The 17,487-nt window shown below is 47.4% G+C and overlaps 1 protein-coding gene and 4 non-coding genes across 16 annotated transcripts in view; all 5 read left to right on the top strand.

The window, feature by feature from the left end:
- LOC119186718 (uncharacterized) overlaps positions 1 to 7,563 on the top strand; it is a 36,303-nt gene extending 28,740 nt beyond the window's left edge. For all 12 annotated transcript variants that reach the window (XM_075889924.1, XM_075889916.1, XM_075889925.1 and 9 more), the window contains one exon: positions 1,112 to 7,563. In XM_075889924.1, coding sequence (XP_075746039.1) covers positions 1,112 to 1,251 — 140 coding nt within the window. In that variant the 3' untranslated portion in view covers positions 1,252 to 7,563. The remainder of the gene's footprint in view (positions 1 to 1,111) is intronic.
- Positions 7,564 to 8,884: 1,321 nt separating this feature from the next.
- On the top strand, positions 8,885 to 8,956 carry TRNAE-UUC (transfer RNA glutamic acid (anticodon UUC)). The gene has a single exon. It is a non-coding gene; the product is annotated as a tRNA-Glu (tRNA).
- Positions 8,957 to 9,353: 397 nt separating this feature from the next.
- Positions 9,354 to 9,425, top strand: TRNAE-CUC (transfer RNA glutamic acid (anticodon CUC)). Its single transcript has one exon. It is a non-coding gene; the product is annotated as a tRNA-Glu (tRNA).
- Positions 9,426 to 9,589: 164 nt separating this feature from the next.
- TRNAE-UUC (transfer RNA glutamic acid (anticodon UUC)) lies at positions 9,590 to 9,661 on the top strand. The gene has a single exon. It is a non-coding gene; the product is annotated as a tRNA-Glu (tRNA).
- A 3,436-nt stretch (positions 9,662 to 13,097) lies between these two features.
- TRNAQ-CUG (transfer RNA glutamine (anticodon CUG)) lies at positions 13,098 to 13,169 on the top strand. The gene has a single exon. It is a non-coding gene; the product is annotated as a tRNA-Gln (tRNA).
- The last annotated feature ends 4,318 nt before the right edge of the window (positions 13,170 to 17,487 follow it).

Here is a 17,487-nt window from a genome sequence, read left to right as displayed (position 1 = left end):
AATGGGTTACTCGTGCTCCGAAAAGCGTCTAGGCATACCTCCCATCCTTACTTCTCGAAAGCAATGCAGCAAAGGCAGGTCGTAAGGAGAAGCTTGTAATCGCTTCATTTTCCTTTTCTTTTTTTTTCATCCATTGTGAAGCGCATTGTCTTTTGGACTCGACTTACACGTCAATTATGAAACATGTACTGAAAATTTCAACTTTCTTGTTCGCCAACCCACGCTAAGGATGCTGCAGGTAACTTTAGAAATATCTTCACGAAACCATATACATTATCATATGCCCGCATGTCATCTTGCGTAAAGCAAGCGAGGAAAGGAGTGCGCACATCGCGGCGAGGCCGCAGTGTCACTTCGCAATTCACGTGATTTTGTGGCCCTCGGCAATTCGCGCCTTTGGAAATATTGTGTTCACGCGTTACAACCTGCAACAGATCGCAAATCGTGTGATGGTGCACTCACAAACGCCATGCCACCAACGAATAACACCACAATTTTTTCACCTGCGTGCGAGGGGGGATTGAAGCTTGTCATAACGCGGTCGAAAAATAGGTGATATTTGTCCCAACAAGCTCACTTTTTGGGCTTCGGCCTGGCGTGGCGTTCGATATACCGGATTTTACGCTCTGCGGGAGTTCGAAATACGTGTGCAACCGTTCCATACTTACTTTTGCATGAAAAAGTCAAAGGTTTTTATTGACTATTCTATATAGCGAATAATTCCGAGTTCGATATACCCGGGATCAACTTATCAAATGTGACTGAAAACGATATGACACATGACAACTGAAAAGAAAGAAATAGTATTATTAACGTAGGTATCACATTTCTTTTTTTACTGATGTGTAGAAGTACATGCCTAGCTTCATATTAGAGTATAAAATAATATTACGAAGGCACGCAGAGTGTTTTTTTTTGTTTTTAATGAATGGGTGCCATGCATCCTACCGAATTTCTCATGTCTTGAAATAAGTTGAAGTGTATTATTTACATTTGCTTTATTATAATATGTTCCCTTAAATAGTGGGCGTATATTATAGATCATTAGACTCCATGCACAATTTTTCATCCAACGTCTTTTATTGTTTGTTTTTTTCTTCCCTTTGTTCAGGTTACTTCAAGGACGAAATCGGGTCATACGATGGACTGCTTCACATGGTCAGCGTTGGCTCCTTCTTCGTGTGCGTCATGTGGACTACGGAATTCACTTATCGACGCATCAAGAAACGACGCGCGAACCGTGCCTCCTGACGCGACTCGCGTGCATATGCGCTTGCTGTGATACTACAGACATCTACTCAAGTTGTGGTGGTAGTTGTGCAGACAGAGACTGCACGTGCCTCCAGGGCCCAGAACTTTTTTGGCATCACAAACAACAAGTCAGCACAGATACGTGACACGTTGTCTGATACTTTAAGCCTGACATTTTCAGAATGAATATGTACATACTTGATATGTGGGGTTTAACGTCCCAAAACCACCATATGATTATGAGAGACGCCGTAGTGGAGGGCTCGGGAAATTTTGACCACCTGGGGTTCTTTAACGTGCACCCAAATCTGAGCACACGGGCCTACAACATTTCCGCCTCCATCGGAAATGCAGCCGCCGCAGCCGGGATTCGAACCCGCGACCTGCGGGTCAGCAGCCGAGTACCTTAGCCACTAGACCACCGTGGCGGGGCTGTACATACTTGAGACGAGAATTAGAGCGCTTGATATTTTTCAAGCAGGATGGTGAATTGCGCGAGATGGTAAATTTTATTCTTTTATTTATTCCGGTGCACAGTTTTTTGTTTTATCTCCCGTAACAGGCTGACGTACGGTCTTCGCAATTTCTAATGGCTGTCCACGAATAGTTGTCAGGTTTTTCAAAACAAACAAAATTCGGCAGATCCCACGTACCTGGGAATCGGCGTTATGCGAAGCATGCGGAGGGAAGGTGACCGTGTTGAATTTTTTTTATTGAGCGACACGCCATGAAATGACGCTAAATGTACGTACAGAAGTTGCACGCACAGAGACATGTTGAAGACTTGCAGATGTTTATGCAACCAGTTGTTTGCACTTGCTTACCTATGCCAACTAGAACATGCGTATTAGCAACACCAGAAACTGATTTGAAACGCTGATACTCGCGAAGATGCTGGCCTTGGGCACTGCTACATAAATCAACTTCAGCGCATGGCCTTTAACCACAATTGACGTTCACCCAACGTGATGGCTGTATCAAAGGAGTGCATGTGTAAAGTTTAAAAAACTGGGTAGGCAGCCCTGCAATCACTGTTTACGTTTCACGAAGATTAGCGTCTATTTGAAAGTAGTTCCGAGACCTCAAAATCATACTCTTGTAGGCGTAGAATCCAGCGGCCGAGGCGTCCCGACAAGTTCTTGAGTGTCGAAAGCCAACATAAAGCATGGTGGTCGGTCACAATGGTGAAATGGCGGCCGTGAAGATAGGGACGAAATTTCTGCACTGACCAAACGATGGCGAGGCACTCCTTCTCGGTGATCGTGTAGTTCCTCTCGGCTGCGGAGAGGACGCGGCTGGCGTACGCAACGACTTGCTCTCGCAAAGAGTTGTCGCGCTGGAGGAGCACGGCTCCTAAACCGTGGCCGCTAGCGTCTGCTTGGAGGAAGGTCGGTGCACCATCGTGAAAATGAGAAAGTACAGGATCGGTTGTGAGGGCACTCTTCAACCTGTCGAAAGCCGATTCACATTCCTGAGACCACTGAAAGGGCGTACCAGAAGCAAGTAGCTTATGGAGTGGTGCGGCTATGGAGGCAAAGTTTTGTATGAATCGCCGAAAGTAAGAGGCGAGACCAAGAAAACTTCGCAAATCTTTCGGCTTGTCAGGGCGAGGGAAGCGAAGCACCGCAGCAGTTTTCTTAGGGTCTGGACGAATTCCGTCCTTGCTCACAACATGACCGAGGACCTTGATAGATCTGCTGGCGAAATGGCACTTCTTGGTGTTAATTTGAAGACCAGCGCCCGCAAGGCAAGTCAGGACCTCGTCCAAGCGTTGCAGATGTTGACGAAACGTCGATGAAAAGACAACAATGTCATCGAGGTAACATAGGCAAGTCTTCCATTTCAGGCCACGCAGCACGGTGTCAATCAAGCGCTCAAAAGTTGCGGGCGCGTTGCATAGACCGAATGGCATAACATTGAATTCGTATAGGCCGTCCGGGGTTGCAAACGCAGTTTTTTCTTTGTCATCTTCGTGCATGAGGATTTGCCAATAGCCGGCACGCAAGTCGAGGCTTGAAAAAAATTCAGCACCTTGTAAGGAATCGAGGGCGTCGTCGATACGTGGCATGGGGTATACGTCCTTCCTAGTGATCTTATTGAGTGCTCGGTAATCGACGCAAAATCGTACGGAGCCGTCTTTTTTACGCACCAGAACCACTGGAGACGACCAAGGACTGGTTGAGGGTCGGATTATCTCCCGTTGCAGCATATCGTCTACGTTTTCCTCAATGATTTTTCGTTCGGCTAGGGAGACGCGGTACGGACGACGATGCACAATGGATGTTCCGTCGGTCTGAATACGATGTGCTGTAGCAGTTGTCTGACCCAGGCTGGATGAATGAACGTCAAAAGAGTTTGCATGCTTTTGCAACAAATCAAGCAGCTGCTGCTTCTGCGAGTCTGTCAAGTCCTGGTTGATGGCTGCTGTAAAGGCCGAGGAAGCAGCATGATCTCCAGGATGGCCTTTAGAGGACACAGGGGTAAGAGGCACGACGCACACAGGCTCCAGATCGGCAATGCAGGCGACAGTAGTGCCCCGCGGCAGTAAAATTTTATCTGGTGTGGTGTTCGTAGCAGCGAGGACAGCTGATCCATTGTTGAAGCGAGCCACACCTGATGCGGGAGCTATGCCTTTATTAAGGCAACGGGGCGATGGAGTGTCCAAAATGTCACCAGAGTCGACGTCGTTGGACAAAACTGTCACTAACTGATGTTCGTTCGGGGGTAACTCGATGTCTACAGCAGCGATGAGTCGAAGTGGCCTGTAGGTTTCGTCAAAAAGCAAGTGGTCTGTGTCAGTAAGATGGACGACACGTTGTGCACAACAAATTGCCGCGGAAGCAGACGAAAGAAAGTCCCAGCCTAAAATGAGTTCGTGGGAGCATGGGGATAGCACAGCGAATTGTATGTGATGAAGAGGATTGGTATACTAAATTCCCACAGTAGCTCTGTGGTATAATGCTTGACTGCCACGCAAAATTCTTGGGTTCAATTCCTGCTGGGACCCTGAAATTCATTATTTGCATTCGTCGGGGGGTCAACGCTGCTAATGTCAGGTTTTTCTCAACACTGCCATTTATTCTGTGCCATCGTTGGGTCGACGCTACCACTGTTCAAATTGGCCATGTGTGTTCTCGTTGTTCCTGAGTAGATACTGAGTGTTAATCACCTGTGGCACATATAGCAGTGGCACATATCCGTTCATCGGTATGTGCCACTGTCTGGCGGAAAGTGACGACGTACGCGACGGAATTGTGACATTATGCACATCTTGACCAGCGCGTCACATTTGTCAAACCATCTTGATTGATATGTGGGGTTTATCGTCCCAAAGCCAACATTTAATTATGAGAGACGCCGTAGTGGAGGGCTCTGGAAATTTCGACCACTTGGGGTTCTTTAACGTGCACCCAAATCTGAGCACACGGGCCCACAACACTTCCATCAGCATTGGAAGTTTAGCCGCCGCAGTCGGGATTCGATCCCGCGACCTGCGGGTCAGCAACCGAGTACCTTAGCCACTATAGAGAACCGCGGCGGGGCGTCAAACCATTTTACCCTCCCATGCTAATTTTGGTTCACGCGAAGTTAAGGGGTGACCACGAGAGCATCCGAACGTAAGCGGCTAGATAGATAAATATGCTCAAAGTCACCAAAATCGCTATGAAAAGCTTCGCTTTTAATAACTGCTCATGAAGTCAAATTTTGCAAAATACAAACATCAGTTCACATGCTGGGATTCATGACAGGACGAAAAGAACGAAGTGACCAGGATCGAGCAGTGTTTTTGTTTCATAGAGCTTTTATTGTTTTTTAGAGCGCAATAGCTGGTTGATAAGTGTTTTTGTGAAGTTCGGACCAGACAGGATGGACCAGACAGGAGAAGGTCCCTGGTTCGGACCAACCAGGGACCTTCTTATGGTCTGCTTAAATTCCTCCGCAGGAGTTGCCAGTGAATGTTTTCTTGTGCAACGGCACATCATGTGTTTCTTTGGCACTATAGTCTCTACCAATGACGGCATCATTCTGATCAAGAACCCCTAGGTGATTCAGACGAAATTGTGGTCGGTGACGGTCCAGTTACAGTCAATCACCGAGGTCCATCAGTACGGCCGAGGGGAGATACTCTGTTTTTTCCCCAATCTGAGTCCCACGTGCAGCATCTTCTGAAGCACTCGATGTTCGCATCTAATTCGGTCAGCGCATTCATTCCACCGCGTTTTGCATGCTCCAGAGGTCTAGTCCGAGCCATCGACGCCAACATGACACCAACTGAAATTCGGGAACTGTTTTGTCAGCAGGTGTTATTTCAGTTTATTGGTGTGGATGTGTTGCTGAAAAGAATAAAATACCAAACGAGTCCGTCATAGTGACATTTGCTGAGTCCGTACGACCATCAGAAATTAAGGCGTGGCCTTTTATTTACCGAGTCGAATCTTTCTCCCCTCGCCCTCTTCAATGCGTAAAGTGCTGGCGTTATAGACCCACATTAAAAGGTTGCAGGTCTGCTGTAAGGTGCAGAGTATGTGGAGAAAGGCACAATTCAAGCGAGTGTTAAGGTAACAATGAAAATTGTTGCTTATGTCATGAAGCTCATGCTGACTTTTCAAGCTGTCCTGCAAAGTCTTGTGAACTGCAAATTCTTAAAATAGCAGACGAAAGCAATGTTCTCATAGGAAAGCAGTAGCTGAAATTTATGCACGAAATCTAGATTATGCTAGTGTTACAGCCCACCACATACCAGCAATGGAGGGGTCACTCTCTGTTTTGATAGCGAAGCAATCGACAAGAAAATGGAAAAGGCAATGGGACGTCTAACTGGGACTCTTTGTGAGACATTGGCCCATATAATCACGAATCAGATGGCTCACTTATTGGGAGAATTCTCACTTATCGAGAAAACTTCTGTGCGTCCACAGTAAACGGTGACAGTGAAGGACCTTCAAAGGAGGTTGTCTGAGATACCTCGTCACAGGGTGCACAGTTTGCGGGTGCATCTGCTGAACTCTGTCCGTGTGAAAGCAAAGTTACAATGGAAGACGTGCCGGAATCAGATGAGATGGAGGCAGATTCCCGATCACTAAAGCGCTCATTATAACCATTGCGCAAGAAAGGTACTACAACTGTTCCCTCAAAGTTCAAGAAGTACCAAAAGGATAGCCCATCTAAAGCATATTTTTTCAAAAAAAGTTATCTTAAGCAAGTCAGTCGCCGAGCTTATTTCAACCAAACCATAGTATCTTAAGATTCTTCATTGAAATTTTCGATCAATTCACTTTCACTTCAACTCAATTTAACATACTTAGCATCAAAATTCAATCCAGATACCATAGCACTACAAGAAACCTGACTTTTAACGCATCAAGTTTCGATTACATAGATTTAGGTCTTTCCGTCTAGACCGTCCATCGAAAGGTGCAGGTCTACAATTTCTTTATTAGTAATAGAAATAAGTATAAAAACAAAAAGGCGAATATGCATATGCCATGTGAAAGCGAAATTTTCGCCTCAGAAATCACTTTGACAGGTTGCCTGCTTGTCTTTCTTACTAGTCAATGCATACTTTCTTACAGGCCTACCAGATATAGACACGATGTTTGGACGTTGCATTGACATCTCGCTGAAGAGATAAAATTCCAATGAGAGATTTCAGCTCTCACTATATACGTGTCGGGGTTTTCGAAGCGATCTATGTGGTAAACGACGATATGTGGTAAATGATTGTGGGAGTGGACAGCAGATAACGACGTGTCTTGCCTGAATTCTAGATCGCGTATGACGTGGTTCGTGGCAGGTCTCGCTCAGCATCGGATTTAAGTTTTGTTAGTTGTTCCCTCACTAGTTTGTCATAGACTGCCTTGGAGTGTGCCACCAACGGCGATCACTTGTCAGTTTCTTTAGCGAAAGAAGAATACGACATAAACTTCTACGACTTGCTGGAGGCGAGGCGCATACAGTCACGACGCCGCAAAATGTACTACGAGACGATCGAAATGGTTTTGGTCCGAGCACGTAGCGGAATTCTCGCCCCAAGGGAGAGACAACAAAGATGTATTGACCGAAGCGCGTGTGGGCGGCACGTCGAGAGATCCCATAAGTGTCGGGTGGTTGGACAGCGAAGTTTAAAGTCATTCCCCCTTTAAGGTTGAGGGAAAAAAGGACTCTTGATAGCCAGTCGCAATGAGCTCCGGCGAGAGCCTTCGAAGGTATCGTCACGACGTACATATAGGACGAAATCTTCGTCGAGATGTTCGTCTTGTGTTGAGAAAAGCTCGCCATGTACACAATGCAAATAAACACACTACATCTTAATCACGTATCCCGCAAGCAATGGTGTGTGTGTGTGCGTGTGTGCATGTGTGTGTGTGCGTGTGTGTGTGTGTGTGTGTGTGTGTGTGTGTGTTTAGATGTTACCAGATAACGTTGAAGGTTCAATAAAAATGTTAGTCTCGGCTTGAGTGTATTTTAGCCCACGTACGAACACTCACACTGTCATATGCTTGAACGTTGCCTATCAGACCTTGGAAATGTGTCCGGCTTTTACGATTAAAACAAAACTCTGCCTAGTTAAAATTATCGCAGTGATCAACTGCGGCGAGATCTCTTCCAGCGTGTACAGTTATGACCACTGCTGCAGCATTAATCCCGACGCCGAGCACACTGAAAGCGCGTGCAGCCGACATTCCTGCCCAATACAGAAAGCCAAAGCATTGACAAACAGCATCACACGTTCTTCCGTATAGAGACATTATTCAGTGAAAAAACGCCCAGGAATGATATTGGGATAGTAGCATCACTTAATTTTTGAATCATGTCAGCATGAAGCAATGAAAAAAGGTGGGTAAGGGGCGGGGGGCGAAAATTTGCGTGGGATGGGGATAATGCCTCCCTCCAACCTTCCTCTTGGCTACGCCACTCATGAACGACGTCACCAGAGCAGACTAGAGGCAAAGCATCGCAATACCCTTTGCGCTAACTTAGAGTGCGTCGAGCCATATATAACCACAAACCTTTTTTTGCACGTAAATATAACGCCTTGTTTTCTTTTAGCGCACGTGGGTTATTGTCAACAAACATGGTATCGTGTAGGTTGTAATTACGAATACAGAAACTGTATGAATGGACCACTAAGTTGACAACATTTTAACATTTCTTCACCTACATGGGCAAGGCTTGAACTTCACTCATGAACTGCCATGAGATGAAGTCCTACACTTTTTAGATTTGATATTGCCTCTTAGACAACACTATGTTTGTTGGCAATACAACCCACGTGCGCAAAAAGAAAACAAAGCGTTATATCTACGTACTGTGCAACGAGTGCTGGCAGCACCGACACAAGAGTCTGCAAATAGCATCCAGTTTTAGCACTCGCTCCCCTACCTGCATCTCCGGCGTTGTCTAGTGGCTAGGATATCTGGCTTTCACCAAGACGGCCCGTGTTCGATCGCCGGCGTCGGAAAGTGCGGTCTCATGGTGTAACAGTTAGCACTCTGGACTCTGAATCCAGTGATCCGAGTACAAATCTCGGTGAGACATTGCTTTTTATTTTTCCTAATGCAGGAAAAGCTGACAACGACGACGCTGTCCACGAATAGACACCGATACCGGTGCTCGCTCCCTTGTCACCATCTCCGGCGTCGTCTAGTGGCTAGGATATCTGGCTTTCACCCAGAAGGCCCGGGTTCCATTCCCGGCGTCAGAAAGTGCGGTCTCATGGTGTACGGTTAGCACTCTGGACTCTGAATCTAGTGATCCGAGTTCAAATCTCGGTGAGACATTGCTTTTTATTTTTACTAATAGAGTTAAAGCTGACAACGACGACGCTGTCCGCGAATAGACACCGGTACCGGTGCTCGCTCCTTTGTCACCATCTCCGGTGTAGTCTAGCGGCTAGAATATCTGGCTTTCACCCAGAAGGCCCAGGTTCAATTCTAGGGGTCGGAAAGTGTGGTGTCATGGTGCAACGGTTAGCACTCTGCATCCAGCGATCTGAGTTGAAATCTCGGTGAGACATTGCTTTTTATTTTTCCTAATGCAGGAAAAGCTGACAACGACGACGCTGAGACACCGATACCGGTGCTCACTCCCTTGTCGCCATTTCTGGCGTAGTCTAGCGGCTAGGATATCTGGTTCTCACCCAGAAGGCCCGGGTTCGATTCCCAGGGTCGGAAAGTGTAGTGTCATGGTGTAACGGTTAGCACTCTGAATCCAGCGATCCGAGTTCAAATTTCGGTGAGACCTTGCTTTTTATTTTTCCTAATGCAGGAAAAGCTGGCAACGACAACGCTGTCCGCGAATAGACACTGGTACCGGTGCTCGCTCCCTTGTCCCCATCTTCGGCGTGGTCTAGTGGCTATAATATCTGGCTTTCACCCAGAAGGCCCGGGTTCGATTCCCGGCGTCGGAAAGTGCGGTCTCATGGTGTAACGGTTTGCGCTCTAGACTCTGGATTCAGTGATACTAGTTCGAATCTTCATGAGACCTCTTTTTTTTCAGTTTCAAAAAGGTTGACGAACACATTGACATTACAACCAAAAGTAGAAAGGTTTTTTTTTGTTCTCTTGTCTTAGAGAACGTAGCACTAAATATAGTGCTGTCTTAACAATTCTACCTGCGGTAACCATTCGGGCACATGTACGTGAGACTTCTGTTCTTCAACAAATCTGTGAAGACTTTCCTTGAAGTATTGACTTGCCACTTTAGCACCAGCATCGACATTTCACGATGTCATACATGTCCACACACTGTGCAGTACAATGACTATATTTAAGGCATATGGTACATTATCTTTGTTGTCTATAGTCTATAGCCAAATACCGAATCCCCCGGAGGTTCTGGGGTGGGGTGAAATCTTAAGTGCCCTCTGCAGACTATCCCACACAAACACTGCGTCGAAACAATTTAGGAAAACAAGCTCCACCACTTCGTCTCGTTTACATATGTCGCTTTGTGCCCTATAGGGATGAAAAGAAACCAGTTTCGCAGGCAAACGCGTTTATCATAGGGATGGCCGACACCACAACAAATGACCACCGTGGCATGATTGAAACGATTAAACATATTCTGTGTGGGTGCCCGCAGTACTGTTTACAGAGACAGGCGCTTTGCAATACGTTTGATAAACCAGACGACCAAACTCTTTCGGAAGACGAACCCTGCGCCATTGACCGGACCTATAACGTATCAAAAGAAGGCTGTGCAAGCGATACTGCGCTTCCTGCGTTCAAGTAGCCTCTCAGAACGACTTAGATCTGAACGCCCTGCGTGTGTCCATGTGTGTGCATGCTTATTTTGCTTTTATTTATCTATCTCTCCCTGTTTTCGGTACAACCACTATTTTCCCATTCATATGCAGAGTAGCAAACTGGTTACTTTTACCAGGTTAACCTCCCAGCGTTCTCATTTCATATTCCTCTCTCTCTCTCTCTGTTTCGGCCATCCAGGCTATAACTGTCAGCGTTCCAATGTGCATCTTGAATCTTAAACGAATATTAGCGCGACGAAAACAGGGACGGTAAAGAAAAGACAAACTACAGCGCTGACTCGCAACTAAAGTTGATTCTTAAAAGAAACGGAATAAATAACATCTGAAAAAAGCAAAGCAAAGACAAGAAAAGAACCATCGCATAAGGTCAAAGTGACAATACTCTATAAATCGCTATGTGCCTAACGAAAGGTGTAAGCTTTCTGTGCGATATAATTGCTTCTTTCACAAAGACATCGTAAATGAGCGGTTAGCTATTCAGTTACCATAAAACCCAATTAACTCTATTTGATGTTTCTGCCCGTGTAGCAACAGTAAACTTAACCAGACAGTTATCAATGAAGCAGACAGGCGTAACATGGTAGGTACAGCTGACAAAAAGGTAAATTATCCAGTGACACATATGCTCGATTAAGTCGGGCATGGCTCAATCCTTAGAAATGAACTAATTGTACAGCACGTAAATTTTTTTGTTTGTAAAATATTTGCTACTTCCTCAATGCAGAAATCGCTCACCATTTATCCGAGAGAATCAGTGTTTCCGTCATTAAAATTTGTTCTGGTAGTCTTGTCTGCTGCAGAAAGTCCACAGTTGAAGTCTTTGATAAGATTGTTTAATTTCTCGCAATCACAGAGTTGGAGAGCATGCTTGAAAAATGAGTGGCTTTCTCCTGCATTATTGTGTGCGTAAACACAGATAATACAAGGTCATACACGATCGGTCGCGCATTACAAGAAACTATCGCTTGTTGCGATAAACGCAAGCTACGGTGCAGCAAAAGGCAGCAGCCGGCCGATATCCCTACAGCATGACTTGTCACGATATGATAGGCCGGCGTGAAACGCCGCACCATATTCTCAGTCCCTTCTTCACCGTCTGCTATTACTACAATGTTGAAGTAATTCTCGGTCACCGAACCGTACAACTGCTGTTTCCTTTTTGATGCGAGGCCTCAACGTTACAATTCGCGATGCGTAGTGAATTGGGAGCATTATGATGTCTTAGAGAGGCTGGTAACGTGGTGTTTAACTCGACGAAACTGCCAGGGCAATGTGCCATGGTGCCGTTAGCATTACTTAGGCAAGGTGGCGGTGATTCGCCGGTTTCCAGGTTCGGTCGTGGGCCGTCTTGCTCGTGGGGTTGTCCCTCATCAGCGACGTTCGTTGCAGTTATCTCGCTGAACATCATAGGCATACTTGGCTGACAGCTCTATAGAAGTCGATGCCTCCGTAGTGTCAGAGTTCACGGGCTTCTTTCGGTTGGTGTCAGTCGGAGTAGTGTCGTTTTCACTGACCTTCACATCATTACACTACGTCATCATTACACTACGTCATCGGTGGCCACTATTCCGTAGGGGACTTGCTCTTGCCTGCCACGCCTTTCGAGACCACCGCAGGAGACTGCATGGTAGGTGGGGCTGCCAACCCCGCTCTTGCTGCTGTTTCTTCTGCATCCGTTTCATGCATAAAATGTTCGGAAGCGTCGACACCGAAGCGTGCGCATTAACTAAAAGTGGACTGCGGGTATCTGCGTCCACTCAGAGTATTCTGTATCTCACTGCCCATTAGCAGTGATTGCCGTGTTCCAGTAGAAACCACCGACAAATCACTGCATGTTGTGTGCCTACCCAGGTTTCTTTCCTGCACAATGCCGCGATGAGCGCTAGCATCAGTCCCCGCCAGTGCAAAGTGCTGGCAGTGGTTAGAAGAATTTTTCCGCGCCTAATTTCTGCAGCCCGGTAGGAAGCACGGTGCAGCGCCTGACCAATTTAAAGTCGCCGCCAAGGCACGCACCCGTTGCAGCGCATGCATGTTTTTTCGACGTGGCGACGCGCCCTCTCTCGTATGGTGGTGGTAGTAGTGGTTAGAAGGAAGAAGGCGCCTAATTTTTTCAGCCCGGTAGGGAGCACGGCGCAGCGCCTACGCGAAGTAGTCCGTTGTGGCGCGCGTCTCGTAACGCTGGGGAAAATGACCGGGGTGCACCTTCAAAGTTTCACGGGGTTTCACGTATAGTTTCACGTAGACAAAGACGCCGCGTAGCGTTTGAAGTGCACGTAAAAAGGTGGGACTTTCTACGCATTCGAATATGCGAAGTCACAACAGATAAATTAAAAGAAATACGAATATCTCAATGGTGGGTGCTGCGTACTATCTCCAACAGCTCCTCGTAGAAAATAAAGGAGGAACATTCATGCTTCACGTTGAAATTACGGGCGCTACTTCTAAACTAGATCCACTGGCGGTAGGATGCACACGATTTGGCTCAGTAGATTTCCATTCAGTGCAAAGAAACGTTGTCGATAAGATATCCGGCTTTCATCCCGAAGGCCAGGGTTTGATTCCTGGTGTCGGAAAGTGCGGTCTCATGGTGTAACGGTTAGCACTCGGGTCTCTGAATCCAGTGATCCGAGTTCAAATCTCGGTGAGACCTTGTTTTTTTATTTTTCCTAATGCAGCAGAAGCTGGCAACGACAACACTGTCCACGAACAGACACCGGAACCAGCACTCACTCCCTTGTCGCCGTATCTGGCATGGTCTAGGATTCCACTTCCGGCCGCGACAGCGTATGGACGTGTTATGTGCTCCAACGGAGCGGCGATTGCGGTCACGCTCCGCCGTGAAAACAAGTCTTCGGGGAAGGAAAATGAATACCAGGTTGTTCTGCCCAGTCTACCTACAGGTCGGTTGGTGTTAAATACATTGTTTTTGCACGCCGACGTAAGCGGTCAGCCCTACAAGGTTGAATATTTTCGTGATGACCTGTCTCAGCAGTTGCTGCTCCCGGATGTCATCGCCTTGGGGGCGCATCGCATGAGCCACGTGTGGTCCGTCACTTTCAAGGACGCCGAGTCAATGAAGAAGCTCGGGAACATCGGTGAACTGCAAGTGAAAGGCAAGCGCTGCGTTGTCATCGACCGGCTAACAGGGACATTCGAATGAAAGTGCACTGGCTCCTTATTAGCGTGCCTGACGAGGACGTTGGACTCGCATTCGCGCCCTTTGGCAAGGTCACCGACGTCGTGAGGGAGCGTTGGCGTGGCGAGAAGGTGGTGGACAAGGTATCCACAGCAAGAGTCGTGACCCTGAAGATGAACGCTGGGGTTAAAATGGATGACCTTCCACACCAGCTAAGTATCGCTGGTGAGCACGCACTTGTCGTTGTGCAGGGAGGGCTCCCCTGTGCCTTCGCTGCCGTGGCATTGGCCATATCCGCCGTGAGTGCCGCGTTCCAAGGTGTGGCTTTTGCCGGCGTTTCGGTCATGAAGACAGCCAGTGTCAGCGCACGTACGCCAGCGTGACAGCAACGGGAAGCAGTGAGGACTCGGCCGACCTTCTGATCGATGAGGCGGACGTGGAAGAGGCGGTGTCTCCAACAAGCGCCGGCGCGGGTGCATCGCCAACGTCTTCTACTTCTCTGCCGAGTCAGCCTGAGAAACTACCTCTCCAGCACCCCAAAAGAAACCAGAAAAAGAACCTACCACAGTCACAGTGGCCACGTCGGTGACAAAGGCCACGTCGTTAAGTCCTGTGCCTCAGGCAAATGTGGATCAGCCCGCTGATGAGGGCATGGATACAACCCAAGAACCAGCCAGCACAGCGCCCGGGAAACGGCCGCACGACCAGACATCGAGCAGCGAGCCACACCAGGACGATGGTGGTGGGGACAAGCCACCGACAAAGGCGCCAGGGGCGAGGCAATTTCCTCTCAAACCAAAGCCGAACATTTCAGGTGAACCACAACAGGCGGCGGCTAACCCGCCTCCGTAGTGGTAGCGGCGGTCGGTGAAAGGATTGGAAGTGGGGTGGAATGGCAGTGTTCTTGTTTCTTTATTTTTTCTTTTCTTCTTTTTTCTCTTCTTCCTTTTGTTCTCTGTTCCCATGCGTATGTTTGGAAGCCAGTAGGCTCTTCTTACCACTTGTGTTGCTTGCAAAAATGCTTCCCGATTACCTCGCTTCCTGGCCTGTTTTTTTTTTTTCGTTTTCGGTTCAGGGCAGCATGAAATTTTTGAAATACGGACTCGGTACGTAGATTTTGGCGCCGCTCGGAGAGTTACCTTTAATATTCTACGACATGGGTAATAAATTTGAAATTGGACTTCGAGCAGCAAGCCTCAATGTTCGGGGACTAGGCGCTAGAAGGCGAGAGTGTCAATAAACTGCCTGCTACTTGACCATAACTTGCACTCAGTAGCAGTCCAGGAAACGAAAATAGAGCCAGGAAGCGTCAGATCGGATGGCATCAAATATTCGCCCACACTTCGATATATTCGTGTGTCACACGGTTGGTAGCTCTGGTGGTTGCGCCTTTTTCATTCGCAACAACTTGGGCATCTGTGTTCAAGCTGTTGTATCGTGACAGAGCGGACGCCTCTTGGTCGTCCATTTCTCCCTCTCTGGTTTAAGCTACCGCGCGATCTGTGCATATGCACCAAACGTTGAAACTGAGCGCAAACCTTTTTTCCAGTGCCTCAAAACGCACTTACATTGCAAAAAAATGTTACCGCTCTTAGGTGATTTCAACTGCGTATGTGCAGCCAAAGACCGGTCCAAGAAGGCTTGAATTCGCGATAAGAGTGCCGAGTAGCTATCCGAGATAGTGCAAGAAAATGGCTCAGAAGACTTGGGGAGCGTTTACTCTAGTGGCACGTGCCCAATGTACACTCATTTTCAACGTGAAAGCCACACTAGGCTGGACAGGATTTACATATCAGCTGAACTTTTCCCTTTGTGCACAGCGTACGACGTTAAGCCTGTCTCTTTCAGTGACCACTGTTTAGTTATCGGCGGGTTCGGGAAAAGGCCATGAGAGGCCATTTCAATTGGAACCTTTGGAAATTCAATGTTAAGCTGCTTGACGACGAACAGTTTGTAAGCGTATATAGTGGCAGAAGAATTGGACGAACTACTCGCTTTGCCGTCAACTGCTTTTTTGGCCGCTGAATGAGAAGAATTTAAACAGAGTTAAAATGATGGCTATGGAAAAAAGTAGCATCCTCAAGTATCAACGGGAGAAAACTGAGCGAATGCTTCGAGAGCAACTCAAATTTTTAAGCAGCATGGAAAGCAACCAGCCTAGTTATTTCAGCAACGAATTAAGAGACGTAAAATGTCAACTGGAGGAAACCGAAGCCCAGAAGTACAAAGTGGCCATCATACGTGCTAGAGCTGAAAAACTATGGGTCGGCGAAAGGCCAACGAAACGTGCTTTGTCGGATGAAAAAAGATACGCGTGTCAGAGAGAAATTCGTGAGATAGTCAACGGCGACGAAATCGCATCTGATAGTGAGACTATCAAGCGCGTGATAGCTGAGAATTTTAGCAACCTGCTAGGCCACCAGCGGAACCCCGTAGAAGGCTTCCAGGAGGAATTCCTTCGATTGATGCTGAAGCTGGACGATGACGTCAAAGCACGTCTTGAGGATCCTATCACAGTACGTGAAATCGAAGACGCTATCAATGAGTTGACTCCGGGGAAAGCACTATGCAGGGCGCGATGACGTGGGTGCGGCCTTTTATAGAACCTTCAAGGGCGTGGTAGCTCAGATGTTGCTCAGAGTTTTCGTCGAAGCGTATGATTTGAAACGGGTACCATTATTTTTCACAACGACGCACGTCGCGCTCATTCCGAAAAGTGACGATTCTGTAAAACGCTTTTCCGCCGCATCTTATCATCCAATAAGCTTGACAAACTTCAATTACAAAATTTTCATTAAGGTTTTAGCGAAAAGACTTCAAGGGGTAATAACAAAGCTGGTGGGTCGACACCATACATGCGGTATCAAAGGTCGCAGTATCGCGAGAAACGTGCATGTTGCGCGAAGTGTGCTCGAATGCTCTGACGCGCTGGATGAGCATGTGGTGATCATGAAGTATGATCTGGCGAAATGATTCGACCGCGTCTCGCACCAGATCCTCTTCAGCATATTAGAACACGCTAACGTTGGCTGTGTCATATTTGAGGGAGTTAAAAGGACGTGTAGTAACTGTACTACGCGGATTATAGTTAATGGCGCGCTAACTGACAGCCTGCGCGTTCGCTCATCAGTGAGGCAAGGATGTCCATTGTCGCCCTTGTTTGCAATTTACCTCGAGCCCCTCGAATCCATCACTCAGAGCGAACTTGTTACAGGCTTTAGGCTGCAGGTGGCACACGTTAAAATATTGGCCAATACGCAGACGGCATCGCCGTTTTCTGCACAGACAAGGAGAGTATTAAACATGCCACGACCACTGTTGAAAGGTTCTGCGTTTGCACTGGTGCCCAGGTAAACTGGGATAAGAGTTATGGTTTCTGGCATGGCGAGTGGTAGGCGGCGCCAGAGCATTTCTCCCGTTTGTGCTGGTCGACACTCCCAACGCAAAACCTCGGAGTTCCACTCGGTAGTTACCGCGATCCTGACGCGCATTGGTTTGACCAAGCGCGAAGTGCAACGGAAAAAGCTACAGCAGGGCAAGGCAGGCAACTGTCAATTTTTTCTCGGGCCACCGTCCGTAACCTATTTCTTATCGCGAAGTTCTCGTACGAGATGAACGTATTATGCGCATCACGGGTGAATATTCAGAGAAATCTTCGAGTATTTGCTGTGTTCATTTGGGCGTCCACGCTGGAGCATACCAGTCACATGAATTTGTTCCGTCTAGCTAAGCTAGGCGGTCTTGGTTTAGCCCACTTGTTTCTGCGACAACTTGTATCGCGTTTTGTTTTCCTGCGGAATGAAAATGACCCTTTTCTTCGCACTGTCATCCA

The sequence above is a fragment of the Rhipicephalus microplus genome, chromosome 3 (genome assembly GCF_043290135.1).
Source record: "Rhipicephalus microplus isolate Deutch F79 chromosome 3, USDA_Rmic, whole genome shotgun sequence".
Classification (NCBI taxonomy): domain Eukaryota; kingdom Metazoa; phylum Arthropoda; class Arachnida; order Ixodida; family Ixodidae; genus Rhipicephalus; species Rhipicephalus microplus.
Note: the sequence above shows the minus strand (reverse complement) of the source record. Positions and strands in the feature narration are given on the sequence as shown.